Genomic DNA, 22970 nt, shown 5'->3' on the forward strand with positions numbered 1-22970 from the left:
AAGTAGGGGGTGAGGCACAAATCCATTCATGACTCACAATCCGTTGATGGTGTTTTCGCTTGGAAACACCTGCTGAATGTACCACACGCACGGATGGGAAAAGAGCTCAGATGCAGTTTGCGTTACTCAGCAAATGAAGAATGTTTATTGAGGGCTGGTATAATAACTGGTGATGATAAAAAGTTTAACAGTAAACTGAATGAACCTCGTTCCTATGTCACTACACTACAAAAGTCAGTAAAAATAATGTAAAATGTACTGTGATAATATGAAGGTATTTTTCACAGGTGTTTTTCCTGTATTTTGAATTTTGTTGGCCATCTAAGATCTTTAAAACCAGACTAGGATATGTTAAAGTGAGGTTTAACAAACAGGGTTGAAATGTGTTCAGGGTTGTTTTTATAAATGTCAGGTTCAAGGCAAGTTGCAATTCATATTTATTGGCCAAAACAATCATTTGATATTTTTGTACAATGACTGTTATATTTTTGCTGTTTTGTTTAATTTTGCATTTTAAATTGTTCTGAAAAGCTTGAATATGAGGTTCTCTACAGTATGTGACAACTTACCCCATGTAGAGTCACAACATGCCCCAGCAGAAGACAAAAGGTCAGCATGTCCTAAATGAATATTTTTTTCCCCCTGGGAAATAAGGTTGAGCATGTTTAATAGCTTATTGTAGCTAGAAATCAAGGTGTATGTCTGAGAAATATATTTATTTTAAGGGAAAAGTGAAACCACTAGCCCTAGTTATGAATTAAAGGGTGTTCAGAATAAAACACTTTCTTTTCTTTTCCTTCAAGGCTAAAAACGAGCAGATTTGTCACTAAACCATGACAGTGCAGATTGGGCGATTGTTCAGTGTCACATCACGCGTGCGCTTCTGCACGTGCGCCGTGCGCGAGCTTGAGTGCGCGAGTTGAGAGACGCGCAAAGTAAACAGTGATGGTTTCCATGCGCTACATGATTTATGTCAATAACTACGTAGTTTATCTCTCAGCTGGAGACAATTCCGCCTGCTTCCCCGACAATAGCGCCATTATTGTAGAGGGTCCGTCAAAATGCCAAAGCGATAAAAATGCGAGTCATTTGAATAACTTCAAATGTTATTTCTCAAAGACAGTTAAGAAAAACAAAGAACGCAATACATTTGACTAAAACGCGATCCTTGTAATCACACAGTGCCAAAGCTTTTGCAGACAGTTGAAATATAATACTACAAGGATTACTGAATGAAACAAGAACAAAAACAAGCTCTCATTGTTCAAGGCGAGTAATGAGATTTAGACTTGCGTGATCATTACACTAACAGGACGGGGGTCATATGGATGCCATATTATTATACTCATCTAAATCTTAATTTGAACTCCTAAATGATGAGGATGTACCAGAAGCTGGTCTTGTGGCTGGTTTTAAAGGAGTTTGGTCACTTTTGAGCTTGCCTAAAAGGGAATTAGGATAAATCAATTAATAAATGGTGATTTTTTCTTTTTCTTATGTAAGTTGTATGGAATATAGTTGCTATAGCAATGTTTAGAAGCATATGTGATTAAACTTGCTGGTTTTAGAGGGGTTTTGCACTTTTGCAAAATTTTTTCCCCTAAGTAGGGTAAAGTTGAGTTGAATCACAGTTGAGCTCCGTTGTGACGTTACTATATGAATGTGCAAATATGAGACAAGCTCACGTCTGTCTCTTTGGAGTGGACGTCTATTTGTATATAACAACAGCGCGACGATGTGAGCGTTTTCCCCAATCACCTTTGCCAAGTTAAAAGCAACAGCAAACTTTACGCCATATGAGAAGCCCATTTAAATGCCACGGATCAATGAATGAAAGTTTGAGCTGAGGCTGTGTAAGAGCGCCTGCTGTGATGTGATTGGGCTGAGCGGCGAGCTCGTGATGCTCGGGCACATATAAAGGGCGACCTGCGCTCCTGTCATGCACGCGGCTGGAAGAAGAAACTGCTGAAGAGATCAACCGGACAGACAGAGCTTTCATGATACTGCCCACATCACACGCATTTCCTCAACGAAGTCGCCAAGAACACGCACCGCACACCGCGCAAGACCTAAAGGAAATCCTCTTTTATTGCCCTTCATAAAAGCCCCAGTGTCATTTAGTGAGAGATGCCGCCAAGGACCGGACTTTTGCTGCTCGCCGTGCTCATCGCCTCCGCGTATGAACTGGATCAGAACGAATCCTACTCGCCCAGGAGAGCACGCTTCTCCCACAACAGCCCCTGTAAGTAGGAAGCGTTCTGGAATAATGTGCCGGTTGTGTGCTGACGCGCATGCATTGGGTTTGCTTGGTGTAGGCTAGATCATATGAGAGCTGTCATCTCTATGACGAGCTCTCATCCAATGCATCAATTGACCTGCTCTGTGACAGATGTATCAGCTAGGCTGAGTGAATATCATGTTCATCCTCTGACCTGCATACGAGGACTCATCATAGCTCATGATGAGCTTCTTTTGATGCATTGAGCGCGATGAATGAATGTGAATGATGATTCCGCCGTCGCTTCCAGCCTCAAAAGCAGGAGTTTCTACATTGGGGGGAAAATGCTACAATAAAAAAACCTGTTAATTGGTTACCTTACCACACAACGTTTAAAGACGATAGCCTACTTTTACTGTAAAATTGTAAAATTAAAAGTAAAATCTATTCATTAGTCTGCCCTATAATTTAAAAGAATATGCATTTAACAAGGCAATAAATACACTTTTTTTTTAAATGGTGTATTTTTAAATTAAAAAGTATGAATTGCATTATACTATGTTGAGGGACAAAAATATAATACAATAAACATGTACCTTATAATGTACAGGAAAAAGAAAATACTATATTATATTATATGTAGATTTTTTTTTAATGGCACAATGTATGACTCACCCTAAAATTAACGGAGATTAATGGCCAAATTCCCTGCATGCAACCCATCACATTTGTTTAGATTTCCCACTCCTTTAATCTGATTGGTTGAATATGTTACCAAGAGTGCTGGTATTTTATATAACAGAACTGGTGCACTTCACTATTTTGCTGAGTGGGTTGCAACATGCATTTGGCAAGTGGTCAAATTCTGTGTCACATGTTAATATTTACTTCTTATTTATAGAAAAATAATAGCATCCTCATAATCATCCTGTGTACTGAATATAATTATGGCTTTGTCATGCTGATATTCACTATTACAGCATTCTTGCTTGTGTGATAATTGGATTATATTCTGTGTTACTCTGATGGTGTTTTTGGATTTGTGTTGGGTGACACTGGTTCTGTCTTAATGTTATTATTAGCCTCAGTTGCCATTCTTATGATCTTTAAGTCATCATGTGATCTTCCATTATGATATTAGCACATTTTAAATTAGCTAAAAAATGTTGGTATTGACATTATATCATTTATATATCATTATATCCACAGCTAACAGGTTACTGTAAAACAAAATGTGTTTTTCATTTCTGACATCATATTGGACAGGTAGATTTATCAATGTACACTCTTAAAAATAAAGGTTCCAAAATGGGGGTTTTCACAGCAGTGCTACAGAGGAACCATTTTTGGTCCCCCAAAGAACCTTTCAGTGAACAGTTCTTAAAACAACCATGTTTTTCTTAGTGTGAAGAACATTTTAAACATCTAAGGAACCTTTTGTAGAATGGAAAGGCTCCATGGATATTAAAGGTTCCATGGAACTGCCAATGCCAATAAAGAACCTTTATTTTTAAAAATGTAGAACATTCAAGACCTGCACATTCCCGATATGGACAAAACCAAACCAGATTTGAAATTTCAAAGGCTGTTACATTTAAACCCTCTCATCCCCATTTACCAAACATTACATACATATGAAATCACTACAGTGCTTTCTAAATAGATATACATCATTGTTCCTTTCTTAAAGTGATAGTTCACCTAAAAATGTAAGTTCTGTCGGTAACCAAACATTTGATGGGCCCCATTGACTTTCATAGTACTATGGAAGTCAATGGGGTCCATCAACTTTTTGGTTACCCATATTCTTCAAAATATCATGTTTGTAAGAACAACTTGAGGATGAGTAAAAGATGACAGAATTTTCTTTTTTGGGTGAACTGTCACTTTAATGTAGGTTAATAATTTTCTGTGAAGATCCTCTATATAAAAGGCTTTCCCTGGTGAGACCATTCTATCATGCTTCATGTTCTAGGTCTCATCAAATGAACCAGCTAACCTTCAGGTTTATTTGAAGATGACAGGTGTTTTAGAACATCCCACAGCAGGTGTAAAGATTATGCAGGTAGAGAATTGGAGGGTGGGCAGTTTGCTTACACTAGTAGGATGCTTTAAATGACACTGTGTGCACCTGAAAGGGCCCAACACTATTACAGATGATGAATTGTTCTGACCTACTGCTCATTAGATTGACACTGAAGATCTGGTGTCAGTGTTACAAAAGGTTCTTGCTTTGTCATGAATGAAGTCAGTAATTCATATGCTGCAGAGAAAAGCTTGTCCAAGTGTCAAATAGTGGATCTGTGTGTGGTGCGGGACGCTCAGTTCCGTTCTGTCTCTGGTCAGGACGTGAAAACCTTTGTCAAACTCCACTTGGTATTTGCATAACTTCCTGTTGTACTTAGTTGCCAGGGAGACATGTACTGACTCAGTGCTTTTGAGACAAAGCGACAGTGGTGCACCAATAATTCCAAAAGAGCAAAATGAACAGTATATACTTTACAAAACATAACAAGTAGGGTATATTCCAAGAAAAGATTATTGCTAAAAAAATGTTTTTTTTTTACATTTAATTTCTTCATGCTGAAATTGCAGTATTCATTTGCCAAAGTTAGTTGATATATTATTGAGACATTTTTATGGGGTTCATCCATTTACAACTGCAATTTATTTCTCATTATCTTAAAGGGATAGTTCACCCAAAAATGAAAATTTAATTTCATTCAAAATTAATTTACTCATCCTCAGGCCATCCACGATGTAGGTGACTTTTCTTCTTCAGTAGAACAGTAAAGAAGATTTTTAGCTGAAACCATGGTCTTCGGTGATTCATATAATGGATGTCAATGGGTGCTGTCACTTTGAGATTCAAAAAAACATATGCAGACAAAACAAAATGAATACCCACGGCTCCTGATGATGCATTGAGGTCTCAAGAAGCGAACTGATCAGTATATGCAAGAAACTGAACATTTTTACCTGTAATCCACAGCCTCGACAAACGGTCCTGAGCGTGTTCACAACAGTCTGGAGTCCTATCGCATAATGACGTATGCGCGGGAGTGACCTCACGTGTGAGCTACGCTGTTTGTTTACTACAGAGAGGGAGGACACGTATGTTCTATTGTTTATCAAAGAGGTACTTGTGCTTATCCTGGATGATGCAAGCTATATAAAAATATTAAGATTATGTTCACTTGCGCAATCTCAGTCGGGTATGTATAGCTGTCCTTGACTAAAGATTTTTCTGGTCGACTAGTAGTCATTAATTTTAAGCATTTAGTTGACTAAATGTTTATTAATAAATATAAATTATAATAAAGAGCCTTTAATGCCTACATAGCCTAATCAGTGCTCAAGCGCACGGATAAAGTTTGCCACAGCGCGCCGGCAGAATTGATTAATTGATAAACTAGTGTTTTTGGCTTCAGTTATGAAGTTGACTATGCTGACTCGTCATCTCAGCAGTAGTGCAGGTACTTTGGATTACATAACCTGAGAATATTTGTTTTCCATTTGAATTGGTTCATTTAAAAGTAGACATTTCACTTTCTATTCGGTTGTTTAGTCTAATGTCACGCGGCAGCGCTTCCGGGTCCAAACGCTCTATCTCATCCCACAAGAAAAACAACAAACGGTGCTAATATACACACACAATTTGATGTAATACTACAAAAAATTATAATCATAACCTTTATCTCCATACCAAAATTCCAGATGGCCAGACAGTGATTCATCTTTTATAAATCATTAAAATATTAATGTCTGTGACGCTGTGAGCATGGAGACTGTAAGTATTTAACATGTTTAACTTTTTAAAATGTTTTATGTTTAATATTAATAAATGGCGCTCATAAATGGCTGTCGATGGCATTCTCAAGTGAAACGAGTTGAGGCTTGGACCCAGAAACAGCGTTCCTTACGTTACGACTTGAGCGGATAGATATATTTTTCATGTTTGTGAGGCAAGTTTACATAGAGTTTTGGTTCTTTTCTTTTTTTGGTGCGCTCAAGTTCACGAGTGCACGGTAGAAAGCGCACCTTGTTTGCTTTCATTATTTTACAAAAGCACAACATTTTGTTGTTGTTGTGCGTGCACACAAATAAAAGTACTCTTCACAGATTCAAAAGATGTATTACTCTTATCTGTATGACCAAAAATGACGTAAGTATTTTAAGTGCAAGTGATCGCACCGGCGCCTCCGTGTTAGCTGTCGTGCTGTAAGTGTGCTACTTTCAGCTTTCAAACTCTGCACAAACACTTGAATAGTCCACATTTCTCTAGGTTAACGTTAAAGCGAGCGGCCCTGTAAAGTTATTTTGCTATATAGAAAAGTTGCTGCTAATATATATATATATATATATATATATATATATATATATATAGCTATATTTTGAGGTCGATGAATGATAGGCCAGCGTTTGGATGTCCAGCTGTTGATGATCTGTCCGTCACAGACTGCGTGACTTTGCCACTTCCTTTGGATTGTTTTTTCCTGTGACTAAGTGAATAATAACACTTTGGTCGACTAAGCCTGTTCTCGTCAACTAACGGTTAGTCGGCTATTAGGGGGCAGCCCTAGTTTGAGCTCATACGTCATTATGCGTCAGGAAGCTTGTGCTCCAGACTGTCGTGAAGTCGCACTTAGGACCGTTTGCCAAGGCAAAATGTTGTAAATAATGTTCAGTTTCTTGCATAGACCGATCGTTTCACTTCTTAAGATCTCAGGAGCCACGTGTATTCATTTTGTTTTGTCTGCATATGTTTTTTTGAATCTCAAAGTGATGGCACCCATCGACTTCTATTATATGAATCACAGAGGAGCACGGTTTCAGCGAAAAATCATCTGTATTGTTCTACTGAAGAAGAAAAAAAGTCACTTGCATCATGGATGGCCTGAGGGTGAGTAAATTAGCAGCAAATTTTCATTTCTGGGTGAACTATCGCTTTAAGGCTCTGCAGTGTCAGTGCGCTCATCTGTTGTACATTGATGAACCACCTATGGAATCTTCAAATAGTGAAAAAAAGGTCCAGTCATAAATGAATGAACTCTACTTGACATATTAAAACAATTTCAGTGCCGCCTCCAAATCTGTGAGGTACAGCTGAGTCATGCATTGGAGTCTGGTGTGAAACACTGACACTCAGGGGCCACAAGTTCAAGTCAGGGTCACGCGCTCTGCAAGTTGAAATCTGAACAGGTAGCTATGCAAGTGTAGAAAATGAATTATTCATTCCAACAATTCATCCTATTAGTCTGTGTGTGTAATATCACCTGTCAAGAACAGTATATAGGGGCTCTGATAACTTACCCAGTTGAGGTTTTACAGCACTTGATGATACATGACTGAGTAAGAGAGAAAGCAAACACAAGACTGTGCATTGTCTATTGATGTGTTTTCTTGGATCTCAAATGAGTCCTGACCTGTCAGGGCCCATCACAGTACCCTCAGAATGATCAGAGTGAGTCGGCCAAGCTGTGTTCAAGTTTCATTAGTCACAATATGTCTAATCATCATGCCTGTTTTCCCACTGCAATACAATAAGTGCTCTATGAAAGCATCAAATGCAATATCAGACCCATATTTTACGTCTCTTCTCAGCCATGAGCAGTATAAAAAGGGACAGCCCCTTAACTGTGTGGCCCAATTCATCCGTAACTCTACTTTCCCCTGTAAGGTTACTGATGACATCTAGAGGGGTGTCCGATGATACAGAAAAGGCCCTCTTATAATGCAATAACAGTAGCAAAATCAGAGTAATTTGTTTTCCCTGGGAGACACAGTGTAATTTGGCTTCATCATACATTTAAATTAAAAAATACCTTTGTCGAAAAAATACACTGTAAAGAGAATACTTATTACAGAAATAATGTACTTTAAAATCATACGACTGAATGTAATGCTTTTAGTCTTTTTATTGTATGTTATTTGCAATTAAATGAAAATGTATTATAGTTTAAACTTAAAGGGGACCTATTATGCAAAATTCACTTTTGCATGGTGTTTGGCTATATATCTGTGTGTTGGCAGTGTGTGTACACAACCACCCTATAATGATAAAAAACCAACCACTCCTTTTTTTTAATCCCTGTAAATCATAAGCAGTGTCTCAGAACAAGCCGTTTCCAGATCCCTGGCAGTGTGACGTCACATTAGCCACAGGCCCCGCCCACGAATGTTGACAGACACTGACGTTTTAACATAGAACCGCCCTGAGTGAGTTCACAGCCAGTTGTACAGTATGCCATCGCTGCACTGATGAGAACGTCTCTCAAACGTTTTAGGTGTTCTGTAGCTGGATGGATTAATCCACATAGCTCTCTCCATTTATTCCCTAAATCTGAGCCGCTGAAGACGAGGTAGATTCATTTTGTTTTTTTCCGTTAATTCTACCAAAATTTATTTATGTGTGCATGAATCATTTCACACCGAACTACTTTGTGAACGAATATCAATACAAAGGGACAATACAAAACAGAGGTTGTGCTAAAAAGTTGTTACTCAAGGATAGACCAGTAAACTGTTCGTGATCCAGATTACAGTCTCCAGAGTGATACTGGATACAGCAGTAATGAAGGTAAGAGCACTTTATTACAGTTCATCGGAGTTGATTTACAGATATAAAGTTTACCAGTTTATTAAGCACCACCCGAAAAGGCATAAGGTCTTTATATATTCGTTTACTGTTAGTTGTAACGAGTATTTCTGTGTACTTCACTGTGTATGTTGATGATAATGCAAGGAAGAGAGAGAGAGTTTATGGATAATATTTTAATGCACACATGCACTGTGTTTTATTAAGCTCTTACAGTGATTTTCTAGAGTGAAAACGGACACTTCATCTTTTGTGTGAAGTACAATAAACATCATAAAACTTTTCTGTAATGTTTTGGAGATCATTCAGACAGGGTCTGGTAAACAGGCTTATACTAATATAGTGGAAGAAGACAATATAAGTTATAACCGTAATTGAACTAAACGATACCTGTTCTATCTGTTTCTGACATTATAGTGCGTTCTGACTGACTCCTGACACTGGAGAATGAGCTCTTGAAGCTCCGCCCTCTTAGGCACAGCAGCTTATTTGAATTTAAAGGGGACACAAACTGAAATGGTGCATTTTTGCTCAACCGCAAAAAGTGGCAATTTTAACATGCTATAAAAAATTATCTGTGTGGTATTTTGAGCTAAAACTTCACATACACACTCTGGGGACATCAGAGACTTATTTTACATTTTGTAAAATGGGGCACAATAGGTCACCTTTAAGAGTGTTTTTTGATCCATTTAAGTATAGGACTTAAGTATTTATCTTTATATGGTATATTTCATAACTTTTCATAACTTCTTTTAAATATGGTTTTTACGGTATAAATGTACTGTCAAATGTACTAACAAGCATTTATGGTAAACTAAAATATATTTTATTGTGATTTCTATTGAAATTATATATTTGTAATGTGCTTTAGTATGTTAGTCAGTATGTTAATCAACAAAATAAGTGTGCTTTAAAGCACAAAAATGAATATTAAAACAATGATTAAAATGTACTTTAAGGTAAAACCTTTCATTTGGCATGATTACAAAGTGTACTTAAAAGTGTACTTAAGTGTGTTAAGAAACAGTCATGAAAGGGAACTCTCTTTAAGTACATTTAAGTGGCCTTTTAATTCAGTAATATAATATTATCTGCAAGTACACATTTAAAAATATATATAGGCTATACTTTTAAGATTTGAAGTAAACTATAAGTGCGCAATTAAGCATACTTCTTTTTCACAAGGGTAAGTAGTCTAAAAACACACCAAATGCTAAGACATGGGTCAGCAAGACACCTCAGGTTAGATCACATGAGTTTGTGAACACCATGGTACAAATTTGCTCTGAAGCAGAACAACTTATAGTCATGTATTCACAAGGAAAACTGTTCTATTGATAAGAGAGGCCAGTCATGGAAGCATTTCACCATCACTTGACCCAACGCTAACAGCGAGTGTGAGAAAGTGATACAATTTGTATTCATATTAAAACGAAGATGTTTATCATTTTTATGACTCTGTCATAGCTCTGGAGAGTTCTCAGTTGTGTTTCATTGAAGTTTCAACTTTGTCTTGGATGCTTCTTCTTAAATTCCTTTGGAGGATTGAAAATAGAAACAAAACAGTGACAATATTGATGTGAATGTGAACCTGCACAGATCAGATCATTTAGTTTTGGAAGAATTTGATGAGAGGTGTTTGAGCTCATATTGAGATCTCTGACTTTAGTACCTTGGTATCTGCTGAGCATGGTTTGAGATGTTGTGAACTTTAGATGAGATGTGTGGGATCCCTGCTGAAAAAAAGCTAGTTTGCTATCTTTAGCTAGTCTCCCAGATTTGTTTGGACAGTTTTTCAACTGGTCAGAGTGAGAGACCAACTGGACATCCAGTTAAACCAGCTAAACACCAGCGTGGCCAGGCTGGGAGACTGTATATAGGAGAAATTATTGAGTTTTTGCCATTACATTGTCTGTAAAACACAAAAAAGGTTAGCAAGTGATTTTCACACTAAACTAATGATAATGTGCATAATGCCAGTCTATGGTCTTCATTGGCTGCCTGCAAACAACATCTACTTTAACCCGCCAGAAATTCAGATATGGTAATAGGTGTTTTATTTGTGACACGCTGTAAATTCGCATCACGTGAAGACGTGCGACCAGTAGAAGATCGATTCGTCACCTCTTAACTGAATTAAAAGAATGATATTTTTGCAGTAAAGTCGAGTAGGTTCTATATTTTTATATTTTGAATGTATTGCTTTAAGTTATATGTTGAATTCATGTTTATAAAAAAGACGCTGTAGACCACAATGTCATATCACGACCGTTACAGCATCCGAAGAAATTTTGCACGTACAAAGTCTAGTGTGACCGCGGCTTTAGTGGTAGACCAGTCACAACAGATTGGGCCATCTGACCAATCAGAGCAGAGTAGGTTCTCAGAAAGGAGGGGTTTAGAGAGACCGGATTATTTATCAACCTGTTTCAGACACTGTGAGAAAAGAGGTGATGCAGCAATGTATATTATGAGAAAATTAACCTTTTTGACCATGGATCTCATAAACTCACTGTAGGAGACCTCCAAAACAAAATTATGAACACTTAAAGGGTTAGGATTATTCTCCATATAGTGGACTTCAATGGCCTCCAGACGGTTGAAGGTCCAAATTACAGTTTCAGTGCAGCTTCAAAGGGCTTTAAACGATACCAGACGAGGAATAAGGGTCTTATCTAGAGAAACCATCGGTTTCCCTATTCTACTTACGGAACGAACGTGGCACCAGTTTTGTTTTTTCCGTAAGTAGAATAGGGAAGGCGTAGGACATACAGCATAAGCGTTTTGAAGAATGCGGAAAACGGAAGAATGTTCAAGGCGATAATTTGTGTTTATAAAGCATATACAGTTGTATTTTTTTTCCGAAAATGACCGATCGTTTATCTAGATAAGACTCTAGCCCTTTGAAGCTGCACTGAAACTGTCATTTGGACCTTCAACCGTCTGGAGGCCATTGAAGTTCACTATATGGAGAATAATCCTGGAATGTTTTCATCAAAAACCTTAATTTCTTTTCGACTGAAGAAAGAAAGACATGAACATCTTGGATGACATGGGGGTGAGTGAATTATCAGGAAAAGTTTATTTAAAAGTGGACTAATCCTTTAAAGGAATATGAAAATGAAAATGAAAATTATCCCATAAATTTCTCAACCTCAAGCCATCCCATGTGACTATCTTCTTTCAGCTGAACACAACTGGAGTTATATTAAATAATATACTGGCTCTTCCCAGCTTTGTAATGGCAATGAATAGTGAATGAATAGATGAATAGAGTTTTTGAAGCTCCAAAAAACACATCCATCCATCATAAAAGTAATCCATATGACTCCAGTGAGTTAATAAATGCCTTCAGAAGTAAAGTGATGGGTTTTGTAAGAAAAATATCCATATTTGAAACTTTGTAACCCAATGTAGGTCGTAGCTCCTCTTCTATTATATCGAATTGTGGCGATCAACATTATGCCAGAAGTGCTGTCAATTGAGTTTAACTTGTATTGAACCCATAATATTCTATTAATGTGCACATTGAGCAAATGGCCTTAACAGAATGTACATCTGAGATCTTGCCCTAACCTGCTCCTATGGACAATAGACATATTCATTGCATGACATTTGGGGGGTTTCTGGTTATTTCAGAAGTCTGCCTTTTGCCAGGAGCATTGACACAGCAACACACAGCCTATTTTTCCTTCAGATACAGTAAAGTGAGTGTGTAGTAACACCAGTCCCTCTGACACAAACACCCTTGAGGTTTTTTCTCGGCATGGCATGGGATCCCAGCCCTGCAGGCTACGAGTTTGTGTGGCAAAACGTTTATAGTCTTTGGCGCGGAACTGTTGTAGGTGGTGGTTTTGGCCCTCTTACTAACCCCGCTGAACATTATTGTCTTGTCACATGTAACGGTAATGGAAACAATGGGTCTTGTGCCAAAAGAGACAGTCAGCAGAACCCAATAGAGAGTGGTACACATGCCCTACACTCCTCTCTCTCACTCCCTGACGACGAGGGCAAACATAGGGCACAGAACGCCCAGACTACCACAAGAACCCCTCAAGGCCTTCTGTGGGTATTCTTCATTCATTGGGTCACAATTCCAAGAACAGAAAAATGGCTGGAATACCCATAAAATTTATGGCAGAGAGTGGAGTGGAGTAATGACGCCAATGCTTGGCTCAGTTATTATACATTTCAGGGTGTCAAGTGGCTAGTCAAACTTGTTGTTATTTGTCATTTTAAGACGAAATTTGGCTTGATATCAGAACTGAATGGAAACTCTCACCAAGTCACACATAAAATCCTAGTACTCATGGAGCGTTCCCGTTTGTTCTACAGTTCCCCCAGACTGGATGGTATTTAAACATCCCGTAGGCTGGATGGTGATAATGAGAATGTGTCCCCTTAAAAATGATCCCATGTTCACTTGTAAGCAAGGTGAGGAATTAATTATCTTGCCTAAATGGTTTTACAAGTTCATTGGTACTACACACAATGTGTTTCTCCTTAAATCATTTCCCATGAGAATATGTTCTAGCATTAACTGCCCCATACCTCCACAATGGGAGTCCAAACTGTCTCCAAAGACTGCTCCCTCAACGACCCTAAATGGCTTTTCTCCAGGTTCTTTGACGATGTACAAGCTGAACTGTCCATGTAATAGAAGGAAGTTCGTTTATTTCATTGACTGAACAGAGAATCACTCAATCCAATAGATAGATAGACAGATAGATGACATGTAAGTGCAAAGTTACTTATAGTCAACAGAATGTCTAATGCTCTAAAGGGGACCATCAAAATAAAGTGTTACCGAATGCTTTTAGGTTCTTGTAATGTTCTTGTAAAATATAACAGTGATTTTCTTCTTGCAGCGGATGTGGCACGCTGCTTGAACAGTGCACTCCAGGTGGGCTGCGGTGCCTTCGCCTGTCTCGAAAACTCAACCTGTGACACAGATGGCATGCATGACATCTGCAGGTCCTTTCTCTACAGTGCTGCTAAATTCGACACTCAGGTATGTAATTCATGCCAAAGTACAATAGAATATCAGTTCATCAATGGAAACACAATATCCTTTTATTGTCAAAGACGCCTATTGAATGAATCCTGTCAAATGAATGCAGCTGAATTCCACTGAGATGGGACTGAACTCTGAAAGGCCTGATGGGAGATATTATTTTCAAAAGTTCTTATTACAGAGTGATTTATAATGCCATTCTTAATTGACTAATCTTATATATAATATATATGTCACACTAAATGTTGTCCAAAGGCCAAAGTATACTTCACTTTTTACGCGTACGTGAGGGTCAGTGTACAGTGCGTGACGCAAATTTCGTCATCAGAATAGTATGTGCACTGCCGCATTTTTTAACTGCACACACTTTGTATTCGCATTTAATTTTTCGCAGTAATTACTTTATCCACAAGGTGGCACCCATGCCCTGGAGGTGTCGATTAACAAGGTATTCGAAGAAAAACTGCATAAACAGAACAAAACTGTGTGGTGAGAAATCGAGTCCCCCCAGGAATCAGGTCTCCTTTAGGACCCCGAGTGATCCCATTGGTTTAACAAACTTTTAATGGGTAGTATTTTTAGGGCCTGATTACAATTCCTGCAAAATCATGTTATCACGGTAGACATCGTGATAACAACTTTTGATCATTACTGCCTGGGTCCTAAAGGAGAACCGATTCCTGGAGGGGGGACTCAATTTCTCACAACACCGGAACGCATGCAAGCTACAGCAACATTGGAGGCCTACACAGACGAGAGATTGTGTGAAGAGGTTAGAAAGTACCCTGATTTGTACAACTCTAGCATGAAAGAATACAAAGATGTTTATATGGGATGTAACTCATAGAGGTATTGTAATTTGTCGCAATGCATGTGCGTCGAACGCCTGTGTATGTGTATGAGTCAAGTGAAATATACTTTGCAAGGCTGTGTGTTTGACTGTGCGTGAACACTAGCGTACGCCTAAAAAAAAAAAAGAAGAATTCTTTCTGCCTTAGTTTGTCGCCCACCTCAAGCAAAGTTCTTATTACTAAGTTACTTTACGAATTGATTCATCAAAAAGAACTGGTTCAAAAGAATGACCTGTTTGAGAATCATTACTACTTTTTACTGGTTCCACTTAATTAAAACTAAAACCTCTCCTGTTTCATGAGATGGATTGAAGTCAAGAGATCAGGCCTGCGCTTGACATGTGGTTTCCTGTTCATTTTGCAGGGAAAGGCTTTTGTGAAAGAAAGCTTGAAGTGCATCGCCAATGGCATCACTTCTAAGATCTTTCTAACAGTCAGACGGTGTTCCACCTTCCAAAGGATGATATTGGAGGTTCAGGAGGAGTGTTACAGCAAGTTGGACATTTGTACAGTGGCCAAATCAAACCCAGAAGCCATTGCAGAGGTGGCTCAGCTACCCAGCCACATTCCCAACAGGTAAGACTCTTGAACAGAATGAAAAGTTTCCATCTTATGGTATATTCAAAAACACAGAAAGGGTTTCAGGATTGTTGACCTTACCATTATGCTAAATTTAGGAATTAAAGAATCAGTTAGGTGGATATATACCCTATAAAATATATACCCTTATTTGTATTGAATGTGCACTTGTAGTGTACTTCAAATCTTAAAAGTAGTTTATTACACAAGTTAATAGATTTTAAATGTACTAAACTGCAACTTCATCATTACAAATGCATAATTACAAATATATTTAAGTACATGACATATAAGTTTCAATAGAAATGACATTAAGGCATATTTTATTTTACCATAGATGTTTGTCAGTACATTCAGCAGTAAACTTTAAGCATATTTTAAATGCAACAGAATAATGAAATTACAAATAAGGTTGTACTTTTGTACTACTTAAGTGGTAAAATGCAATTAAGTATAACATGCAGTTAAGTTTCTGGAAACATTACATTCAGTTTGCACTCATGTATATTCTTGTAGAGTATATTATTTCTGTAATAAGTGCTTATTTTAAAAGTATGCTACAATGTGCTTGTTTTTCACAAGGATTATTGACCAAGACCCAATTGAGCTGCTTGTGTACAGTTTAGCAGTGGTGGACTGTAACATATAAAGTTTTGTCACAATACAATCCGACATCAGTTCTCTTACCCAGTGATACAATATTTGCTAATACTTCAAAACATGCCACTATACCATTACGATTCACTTAGATTCAGGGATAAATTGATCAATATTATGATATTATGTGCCTATTTTACACAAGCAATTAACTTACATATGCAACCAAAATATATAAAATGAACATTTAAAGGTGCTACAGAGGATGTTTTGTTTTATACATTTTTGCAATATTACTTGAAACTGTCTTTAATAACTGATAAAAGACTATTTATTAGGTGCACTGATAGGAATAATATTAATATACATCATCTGTGCTTGAGGTAGGGCCTTAAAAACATCAGCCAATCGTTTACGCGTTCTTGTGCGAGACGTGCGCGTCCACACTCTACAGGCGCCGCATGCAATGTTTTTGTCAGGAGACAGCAGTAAAGACTGCAGATTATGAGTTACCTGCGGTGAGTTCGACATAATGAATCCACTAACACGACACAGCGAATGCCGACACTTTGAAATGAGCTGTGAAGGAGGGGGGTTGTTCTTACGCATGCGCTCATTTCAAAAACTCACTAACAGTCTTTGGTTTCTCAGTCGACGAAAAGATCCTCTGTAGCACCTTTAACTGAAATTTGCAAATCCAAAATACTTATACATCCATGACTTGAATATGTTGCCTGTGTTCATTTTTTGATGATTTTTTGATTGTGTTGAACAGTCAGCAGAGATTGCTTGCAGATATGGCTAACATGAGAGAGTCAAAATAAAGGTGCAACTTCAAAATATATATCGATTTCTTTTTATGTCGAAGAAGAATGATTTGCTCACAAATCAGACACAAAAGGCATCTGAGAAAGTTTTACTCTACACTAGAGCAATATGTAGCCAATTAAATATTTTAGAGCAGAGCAAAACTATTCATTATAGAAATTTCCCTGACTTGTCCATGACTTCTAAGATTTTATTAATTTCCATGATCTTTCCAGGTCAGAAAAACACAAATTCCCTGATCTTTTTCCAGGTTTCCTTGACTGTGGGAACCTTCATCCTCACAGTAGCTGGGTTCCCATTCAAAATTCGGATAAAGAAAACACATTCAGAAAGGTCACATGATCAGAACGTTTGCCATCTCTCAGTATAGCAGTGGCTTTTATGTTTCATTTAGTGTCTTTTTTTTTTGTTTTTTTTTGTGCTGTTAAATCGATTAATCGTGATTAATCACATCTAACATAAAAGTTCATACACACACACACATACATATATATATATATATATATATATATATATATAGTGCATACACACACATATATTTTCAAACTTTTATGTTAGATGCAATTGATCACGATTAATCGGTGAGACAGCACTACTTTTTTATTATTATTAGAGTATATTTTTTAGTTTACGCACCTTGTTTTGGATTTTTGAAGGCACAGTGAGTTTTTGTTATTTTTTTTAGATCAAGATAATGCGAAATATTGTGTTTCCATAAACTACGTTATGTGCATTATCTTGTGTGTCATTAAACCTGGATAGTCTCCATTACCTAATGCAGAAAATCAGAAAACCCACTTCAGTCTATGATTAAACTTTTATGTGAATTTTGAGCATCAAGTTTTCCATTGCACAAAATTTGCATAAAAATAGGAATAGTGCAAACTCCGCAAGTGTCTAATGAGGTAGACCGTAATCTATCATAAGCTTGCTATAAATATTGTCAACTGATTTTGTGGCAGCAGCCAATATTTAAAAGAAAAGAATAATTTGTGTGTCGTTCAAAAATTATTCTAACACATTCTTTCGTTTCAGATTCCCAGCATCCTCTCTAGCTTTCAAATCTTGCTTAACCCACTAATTTGTTGACGCACTGGCTCAGCGTGAGTTTTCTCTGTCTCGCCGCAGGTTTTATGGGAAACTACTGCAGAGTTTGATGGAGTGTGACGATGAGACGGTGGACCTGGTGAGGGCAAATCTGTTGACCCGATTAGGGCCCGAGATCACCATGCTCTTCCAACTACTGCAGAACAAGCCGTGTCCGTCTGCTGCAGTACCTACTGGAATGGATACTCGTGGTGGGTGGCGGTGGTCTGTCAGTCCCCATGGATACAAGAACCAGCCAAATCTACGCAACAGAGATGCCTCGAATCTCTTTGGCAAGAAACGCAACATTGGTGACAGCTCTTAACTTCAGACCAATTTGCCAGTCCAAACTTAGCCATCGAGCACACATACACAAACGCAAAGTGAAAACACACACACACGCACACACACATACACACAAAAAAAGAAAGCAAGACAAAACAGTGGTTTATTTTCTGAGGCTATACAGGGACACATTCCTTCTCAACTGGAAAAAGGCATGCACCAGTGCGAAAACATCTCGAATGTCAAATTCTCTGTTTATCACTTCATACTCGACGGAAAGAGTTTCACGCGTTATCGGAAATCGGCCGGGTTTACAGACCGATCCGTGAGTAGGTCAAGTCAAGGTCGTCGTGAAACCCAGCGGGAGTCATTGAAAATAATAATAAAAAAACAAAACAAAACAATAAATAGCCATTTGTATATGAAATATATCTTACAGAGATTGCAGCAAAGAAAATGTATCTGTATATAAACTGAATCTAGCGTTGATGTGAAATAGTTGGCATGTGTTATAGAAATAAGAGTGTACTATTTATTTATTAACAGATATTTTACTACTACTTTAGCTGTTAATCTCAAATTGCCACTAGCCTTTTTGTGAAACTCTCCCATTTGGCGAGAGCTATCTTTAAAGATCTATGTGCAGGAATTCATTAAAATACCAAAAAACTGAAGTTCACTTCAAACGCCGTAAATCATAAGCATCGAGCACAGCAACAGTAGATGTCAGCGATCCACACTGGACGACCAATCGTTATTTATAAAAAAGGGAGAGAAAACTTCTCTTCACATTCCTTCGGCTTCGTTCTGTAGACCTACAGGAGCTTTTTTTCCACTGTTCGAAAACATTTTCTTGACTCTTGGATCGTCTCTCTACTTATGATCTGTTCAAGTAGTGCAGTACAAATAAACTCTGAGAGGAAATTCAGTTCGAAGCCCTGAGAACATTGTTAGCGCTACGTCTAAACACATATTTTGGCCAACTTATTGGAGAGATGAACAAATTACTCCCTGGTGAATATGACATGCAGAAGTGAGTTCAAGCACGCTGTTCCCAGCATTGCTGAGACGACAAAAAAAACCCATAAAAAAAATGAAATGTCTATTTAAAAACTTATTAATTGACTTAATATTAATATTTATTTTCTTACTGTATTATTTAAATGTTTATTTTATTACATTTCTGTGGGCAATATTAGTTCATTCAGCAAGCATCGGTTTACAGATATTGTGCTCTTTAATTGCTTAGGCATCCGTTTTTGGGAGCTATTTTAAATTTATTTAATCGATCACTTTACTTAGTCATTCTGAGTTGACTGTAAAAGACCCATGTAATGACTCTGTGCTGGTCATGGGGGAACACGCTGGTCATATGAGTCAGGTGAATGTTATATGGGACCACTATAATGCAAAAGTTTATTGAGCATTGCCACATGCTGTGTATACATTCAGGGTTAATCAGCTATATAGAGTATATCGTTAGCTTTAACAGAGTAACTGACATCCAGTATTTCATAGCGCTGGAGGGCGATGCAGTTCAGCCATCGTACGCGTTGATTTGGGGCAGTCGCTGCAAAGTGTTTTCTGGAGCCATTCTCGACACTATGCAATATACAACGTTTCAGAAAGGCCTGTTTCTCTCAGAGTGTTTACCCAGGGTGAATGGGGAAGATGTCTTTGTAAGTGCTTCTTGAGGAAGGACTGGAGGGCAGCGTTTGGCTTGGGAATGATGGAGGAGCGAGGGCCAAATCCAATCAAACTACCGCAAAACCACTTTTTGACTAGTCCCGTCCAGAAATAAATTCCATAGCAAAGAAGCCATTTCACCACTGAGCGATTTAACCATTAAAATGACCAATCTGCATCCCTTAATATGTCCCAATTCTTTTGAAAAACACAGCCTAGCCATTAAACGGCTTGTTTTATGGTGAACTTACACTGGCGCCATATTGGTACTGTGGTGATAATACAGCAGTTTGATTGAATTGGACCCAAAGAGTAATGAGAGAGAAGAACCGGAGGGGCAGAATGACTGTTTTTTCCTTAAACCAAATGATCTGCAAATCTAAAAGTAATTCACCAAACTATGCAATAATCGCTAGAAAGGTTTCAAACTAAAATCCATGCTATCGAGCCCTACGCGGAAAAAGGGCCGTCTAAGTTTTGAGACTTAAGCAGTAGCTTTTTTTCTTCACCCATATGAAATCAGATCCCCAGTCCACCCCCACCCCAGTTATCCTTTTTTTTTTTTTTTTTTTCTTCTGATTTCTTTATTTGACTTCCCTGTTTCTGGCCAAAATGTTAATTCACTTTCTCTCTCTGTGTGTGTATATGTGTAGTTATAATAATATATGCACTTTCTGTCTCATAGGACCACTATAAAAGGGCATTGAAGCATAATCAGATTCTGCTCAAACACACCAGAATAGCTGCTGTATTCTTGTTGAACAGGCAGGGATGTAGTGGCATAGTGAGGATTTTTTTTTTTTTGGGGGGAAATGTGGTATGATAATATCGCAATCTATTAAACACCAAGGAAGTACCTGTACCAAGCAAAGCTGCTAAACTGTTTTCCAACCCCACTGTGTTAATGCTGAAGCTATTTTTCAATTAAAATCCCATCGATTTGTCCAACCTTCACTGTGTGCGAATCATGATGAACATGACCAGTGACTCAATTATGCATTACCATTTTCAACCGCAGTTCTGGTATCTCAGCAACAAGGTGTCCATACCATCTCCAGAGAAACAGCAGCGAGTGCAGACGTTTGCCTCAAGCCAGCTCAAAGACATCTGATTTCGTGTTTAAAAAGATGCTGGCGACCTGCTCTTAAGTAGCATTAAAGTTGGATTTTCGCCGCTGTTCGGAAGGTTTGGCCACTCTTGTACCAACCACCAGTTTTCTTCCGTTACTGAATCAAAGGGAAATGTTAGTGTAAATGTATGTTATTTTGTTAAATTATTACATTGCATTTGTTAGACTGCTGTGCATATAAGGCCTTTTTTTTTTTTCTCTCTCATTCAAAGCCTCTCTCATGTAGCTTACCATTCTATTCATATTGTGATTCAGAGAATTTTCAAAGTTCTAATGGATTTTGTAAAACTTCAGAGAATGTATATTTTATCAAATGTCTGTATTTGGTGCAACGGGGTGCCTACGGCGCTGAAAGTTTAGTGCAGCCCTCTGGTCATTTGAACTTGAACAGCATTGTGTCCTTATCACGATTTATGGTGGATTAGCAGAGCTTGGAGACTGACCCTTCTTGTTGCCAAATTTAAAGTTTATATAACCACTGCCTCAAGGAATCATCTAGACTTCAAGTCTTAGACTTGAATCGAACGTTCTTTGCCTGCGTTATAGAAATAGTTTAGAGTGTAGTGAGCGGGAATGATTGGAAATTGACGTTCTGTGTGATCAGATTGTCCCAGACATGTTTCAGGTTAGTTTAGTGCTTATTAATATTGTCATTTTACATCATAACCAGAGAGATCAGGATGCACTGCAATAGAAGTGATCTGTTTCTACGGGTCCTTCATTGTTACTGATTTCTCCTCTTTGATCCAGGGCCCTGAGGACTATAGGCTAGACAAGCCATTAAACTGTATGGTACTCTCTCCTCTCAAAACTTGAATCCACATATCACTCATATTCCTGTTTATGTTCAAATGTTAAGATTCAATGTTTTTTTTTTTTTTTTTTTTTTTTTTTCTTTTAAAATGCAGTATGAAACCAAAATAGGAAAAGATTGTTTTGCAAGGCATTCTATTCAAGGCATTCTATTTTTTGTCCCTAATGTTACACATGATGGAAATTTGTGATTGATTTGCACTTTATACTGAACCCATATATATATATATATATATATGTATGTATATATATATATATATATATATATATATATATATATATATATATATATATATATATATATATATGTGGGGTTTCTTTCTGTGCTGACAGGTCAAAAAAAAAGAAAAAAGAAAAGAAATACATCAGCTATGTGTCTTTTACTGTGTAATAATAAACTATGATCAGATCTCTCATATTGTATCTTATTTTTGTGTATGTAGTAACACGTGCATGAGACACAGGGGAAACTGAGGTTATGTTTAAATAATTATCCCCAAGACTGAATACGTTCAATATGGAGTATTTGAGATCCTATTATAAGCCATATATTCAAAATGGGACAATATTGAAATCTCGGACTTGAGTACAATGAATTCACTGAAGTAAACATATAGCATAACCCTAGGGTTTGGTTTAGGATTAATTGCATGTATTTATGCATAATTTATAGTTATACTAACTACATGTAACACATGTAACAGCGACGCTGTAAAATAAAGTGTTACCCAATCTTGTTAAACCACTGGGCAGTAAATAAAGGATCAACTCCAATTTGGCTGTTTTTCAAATAAGCATTATGAACATACAAATAAAATTATGTGAACACCACTTGTAATTTGGACATTCCAGTAATTCCTATTAACAAATGTTAACTCTACACCATATAATGACATTCTGTGCTTTCAAATTTGTGGCTGGGTGAATGACAAATAAGAGTGTCCACAATAAATGAGAATTAAAAAAGAAAAAGAAAAAAAAAAACATTAAAATACATTGAAGAATGTAGTATACCCATGAAGTAAAAAGTAATAACACATTCCCTTTGCACCTTGATTACTTATAGCCTATATATATATATCTTAAAGGGGTCATGAACTGCATTGTTTCATAATGTTTCCTGTGGCACACTTATATTGTTAGTATGCTTTTTACATAAAAAATGGTCATAATTTAGAAATAAAAGGCATTTTTCCTACCCTGATTTTAGCCCTCTTGTTTGAAGGGGCGTGTCTGCTGTGAGACTGCAGTGTAAACACCCTCTGCTGTGATTGGTTAACATC

At 37.4% G+C, this 22970-nt stretch overlaps 1 protein-coding gene across 1 annotated transcript; it reads left to right on the forward strand.

The window, feature by feature from the left end:
- Window positions 1–1712: 1712 nt before the first annotated feature.
- stc1 (stanniocalcin 1) lies at window positions 1713–22101 on the forward strand. The gene is made up of 4 exons (XM_048210905.1): window positions 1713–2242; window positions 13688–13830; window positions 15049–15260; window positions 17817–22101. Exons 1-4 carry the CDS (start codon window positions 2128–2130, stop codon window positions 18097–18099), a joined length of 753 nt encoding a protein of 250 aa, XP_048066862.1. The 5' UTR covers window positions 1713–2127; the 3' UTR covers window positions 18100–22101.
- The last annotated feature ends 869 nt before the right edge of the window (window positions 22102–22970 follow it).

Source organism: Megalobrama amblycephala, linkage group LG12 (assembly GCF_018812025.1).
Source record: "Megalobrama amblycephala isolate DHTTF-2021 linkage group LG12, ASM1881202v1, whole genome shotgun sequence".
NCBI classification, from domain to species: Eukaryota; Metazoa; Chordata; class Actinopteri; order Cypriniformes; family Xenocyprididae; genus Megalobrama; species Megalobrama amblycephala.

Excerpts from the sequence above, each read along its gene's own strand:
- stc1 (XM_048210905.1), top strand. The coding sequence starts at position 2,128 with ATGCCGCCAAGGACCGGACTTTTGCTGCTCGCCGTGCTCATCGCCTCC. Across the intron at positions 2,243-13,687 it reads CTTCTCCCACAACAGCCCCT|CGGATGTGGCACGCTGCTTG; the intron begins GTAAGTAGGAAG and ends TTCTTCTTGCAG. Across the intron at positions 13,831-15,048 it reads CTGCTAAATTCGACACTCAG|GGAAAGGCTTTTGTGAAAGA; the intron begins GTATGTAATTCA and ends TTCATTTTGCAG.